The sequence below is a fragment of the Microcaecilia unicolor genome, chromosome 3 (genome assembly GCF_901765095.1).
Source record: "Microcaecilia unicolor chromosome 3, aMicUni1.1, whole genome shotgun sequence".
Classification (NCBI taxonomy): domain Eukaryota; kingdom Metazoa; phylum Chordata; class Amphibia; order Gymnophiona; family Siphonopidae; genus Microcaecilia; species Microcaecilia unicolor.
In genome coordinates this window covers 320,409,825-320,413,408 of record NC_044033.1, presented here as the reverse complement: position 1 = coordinate 320,413,408, position 3,584 = coordinate 320,409,825, and the positions used below count along the sequence as shown (strand labels likewise).

General features: G+C 41.2%; 1 protein-coding gene across 1 annotated transcript; it reads right to left on the bottom strand.

Annotated features, from left to right (window-relative positions):
• Positions 1 to 2,287: 2,287 nt before the first annotated feature.
• Positions 2,288 to 3,349, bottom strand: LOC115464672 (olfactory receptor 1019-like). The gene has a single exon (XM_030195034.1). It carries the CDS (start codon positions 3,347 to 3,349, stop codon positions 2,288 to 2,290), a length of 1,062 nt encoding a protein of 353 aa, XP_030050894.1.
• Between the last annotated feature and the right edge of the window lie 235 nt (positions 3,350 to 3,584).

Below are 3,584 nucleotides of genomic sequence, written 5' to 3'. Positions count from 1 at the left end.
GATAGAGGGGGTTTGAAGAAGGGAAAGAAATAAATGGAACATATATGGGAACAGGCAAAAGGAGATAGAGAACGAGTAAGGAGGAAAGGAGGGAGAGGAGAGGAGAGGAAGAAGAGCTGAGAGAAAGAAGGGAAGGAGAAATTAGTTGGGGGCAGAAATGGAAAGAAAAGGTAGGAGAGAGAAGGTAGTGTGGAGGATAGAGAAGCAGGGGTGGAGGAAAAGAGGAGGGAAAGAAGTGAAGAATAAGTTTATTATGGAGAGTGCAAAAGAAGGAGAACTTAGGAGCAAGAGGTGTGTGAAAGAGAATGGGAAAACATAAAAAATAGTACCTATAGCATAAGCAATAGAAAGATGACAGAATGGAAAAAATGTAGAAGAAATACTTTGGGGCCCTTTTACTAAGGTGCGTAGGTGCCTACACATTTTCAACACGCATCAAATTGGAACTACTTCCTGGCTACCGCGTGCCCCTGGGCGATAATTCAATTTTTGATGTGAGTCCTAAAACACGCAGTAGAATATTTTCTATTTTCTACCGTGTGGTGCTTACCCAGTGGTAATCGACAGTTTACGTGTGCTGATGCTCATGGCCCGGTTAGTGAGACCTTACCGCTAAGTCAATGAGTGGCGGTAAGGTCTCATAGTAACATAGTAACATAGACCTGTACAGTCCATCCAGTCTGCCCAACAAGATAAACTCATTTTACATGGTATGTGATACTTTATATGTATACCCGAGTTTGATTTGTCCTTGTCTGGAATTCGTTGCCGGAGAAAGTGGTGAAGGCGGTTAGCTTAGCAGAGTTGAAAAAGGACAAGTCCATAAACCGCTACTAAATGGACTTGGGAAACATCCACAATTCCAGGAATAACATGTATAGAATGTTTGTACATTTGGGAAGCTTGCCAGGTGCCCTTGGCCTGGATTGGCCGCTGTCGTGGACAGGATGCTGGGCTCGATGGACCCTTGGTCTTTTCCCAGTATGGCATTACTTATGTACTTATGTCTTTCTCAGGGCACAGACCGTAGATGTCTGCCCAGCACTGTTCTTGTACTAAGTTCTGAAGCTAATGACGAAGCCCCTTAAAATTTACAATCCAGCCCATCCCTATCCAGTTACGATCAGGGTGTAGACCGTAGAGGTCTGCCCAGCTCCGATTTTGTTTCCCAATTACCAGCGTCACCACCCAATCTCCGCTAAGATTCTGCAGAACCATCCCTCTCCGTGAAAAAATACTTCCTGACATTAGTCCTGAGTCTGCCCCCCTTCAACCTCAATTCATGTCCTCTAGTTCTACTGCCTTCCATTTTCCGGAAAAGGTTCATTTGCGGATTGTCTGATTTACCATGTCGAATGCACTAGACGTCGAATTGTAGGAGAAGTACACTTTTGCCTGTTGCAATCTCTTGTTTGAATTTGGCTAGGAGAGTAATTAGAACTGTTTCGGTGCTGTGGTTGGAGCGGAATCCTGAGTTTGATTCGTGGATTATTTATGTAGTCAGTTGTTTGGTTACCATGCTTTCCATCAGTTTGACTACTAGTGGGATTGATGCTACTGGGCGGTAGTTGGTGATATTCTTTTTTTTTTTTCTTGGTATCTTTTGGAATTAGGGTGAGTAGGATATTGCCGTTTTCCTTGGAGAAGAGACCATGTTGAAGCATGTAGTTTAAGTGGGATGTGAGGTCTGTTGTGAAGTGGTGGGGTGCAGATTTTAATAGGTGACTAGGGCAGATGTCCAATTTACAATGAGTCTTGGAGAACTTTTTAATCGCTTGGTTGACTGCTTCAGCGGTGAGTGGAATGAATCATTTCACCCCTGTTTCTCCTTTCCTCCAAGGTATACATATACATGTCTGAGGCCGAAAATGGACGCATACTGGTTTTAATTTTGCTGCATATCCATTTTTGGCCACAAAACGGCCTTTTCTCCAGGCAGGCTGAAAAAACACATGCCAAAACACGCGCCTACACCAGCGCAGGCCACTTTTCAGTGCGTCTTAGTAGAAGGGCCCCTGTGAGAATAGATAACAGAAGAAAGAAACTGAAAAATCAGAGGGGAGAAGAAATGTAAAAAAGGAAAAAATGAATTAAAAAGCAAAGGCTAGAGAAAAGAAAAGAAATCTAAATAAAAGAATAATAAAAATGTAAAGGGAAGTTGAGGGTAACTATTAATCAGATCTTCCTCCCCCTTGACCCTTCTCCTCCCAAAAAACAGATAGCTATATTTATGGGCCTTGACCATCGATTATAATAAGCTTGAAAGCGTTTTTATATTTGATGACATTTACAGAGATGGATTATTTCTAACAACATACATAACAGGAAAATGGCAGCTGGCATCCTTAATGTGGTTCATACCTATGACTTTAGTGAGGGCTTTTTTCACATCCTGATTTCTCAGGCTATAAATCATAGGGTTTAACATTGGAATCAGAGCTGTGTACAGCAGAGAGAAGAGTTTAATTTGGCCTGGGGAATATGTTGAAGATGGTCTGAGGTATATACAGAACAAAGTCCCATAGAACAGACAAATGACAGTAAGGTGGGAGGAGCAGGTGGAGAAGGCTTTACGTCTTCCCTTTGCAGAACGGATTTTCAAGATACTGGAGATAATGAAGATATAGGATATAAGGGTTAGTATGGAAGGAATAATTGTCAGAGTAACCCCTTCAGTAAATAGCACAACTTCAATGTAGAATACATCACCACAGGAGAGTTTCATTAGTGCTGTGAAATCACAGAAAAAATGGTTAATCACATTGCCCTTGCAGAAATTGACCTGAGATATTAAAAATCCCAGGAGTACCATACTCAGAAATGCAATTATCCAAGACATAGATGCCAGAAGGACACAGGCTCTCCTGTTCATGATAAGTGTGTAACGTAAAGGGTCACAGATAGCAACATATCGATCATAGGCCATGGCACTAAGAAGGAAAAATTCTGTTGCTATGAAAGAAACAAAGAAGTAAAATTGTGCTACACATAGAGTAAATGAAATTAGTGACTCCCCTGTCATAAGGCTGTGCAGCAGTGTAGAGAGGGTGACAGAGGAGTTACCAATATCTACGAAGGACAGGTTACTGAGGAAGAAGTACATGGGCTTTTGCAGGTGAGGGTCAGCACACACCAACATCAAAAACATGAAGTTTCCGAGCACAGAGATCAGGAAGATCAAGAAAACAATGCCAGAAATGAGGAGCTGTAAGTGAGGGTGATCAGAGAATCCCATGAGAATGAATTCTGTGACTGAGGTCTTGTTTTCCTTTCCAATTGATTCAATGTTCTTGATCTGCTGGAATTTAAATAAAAAGAAACAGAAATAGTGTAACAGAAATAACATCATTTTGCTATCCAGCAATACCAACGCATCATGTATCAATAATTGTAAATGTGGTTGAACAGAAAGGCGTAATACTGAACTCATTTAGGGCAAATTTCAAATTTATTTACTGAGTGAATAACAACTTGTACACACAAACTGGCTGAGAATTGTCTATCATCAATAGGATTAAAATTGTTCAATAACACTGTGCTTTTAGCTACATTTGGGGCAAAGTTATCAACCTGTGTTAGGACTT

Coding starts and splice junctions, on each gene's coding strand:
- LOC115464672 (XM_030195034.1), bottom strand. CDS start 3,349: ATGATGTTATTTCTGTTACACTATTTCTGTTTCTTTTTATTTAAATTC.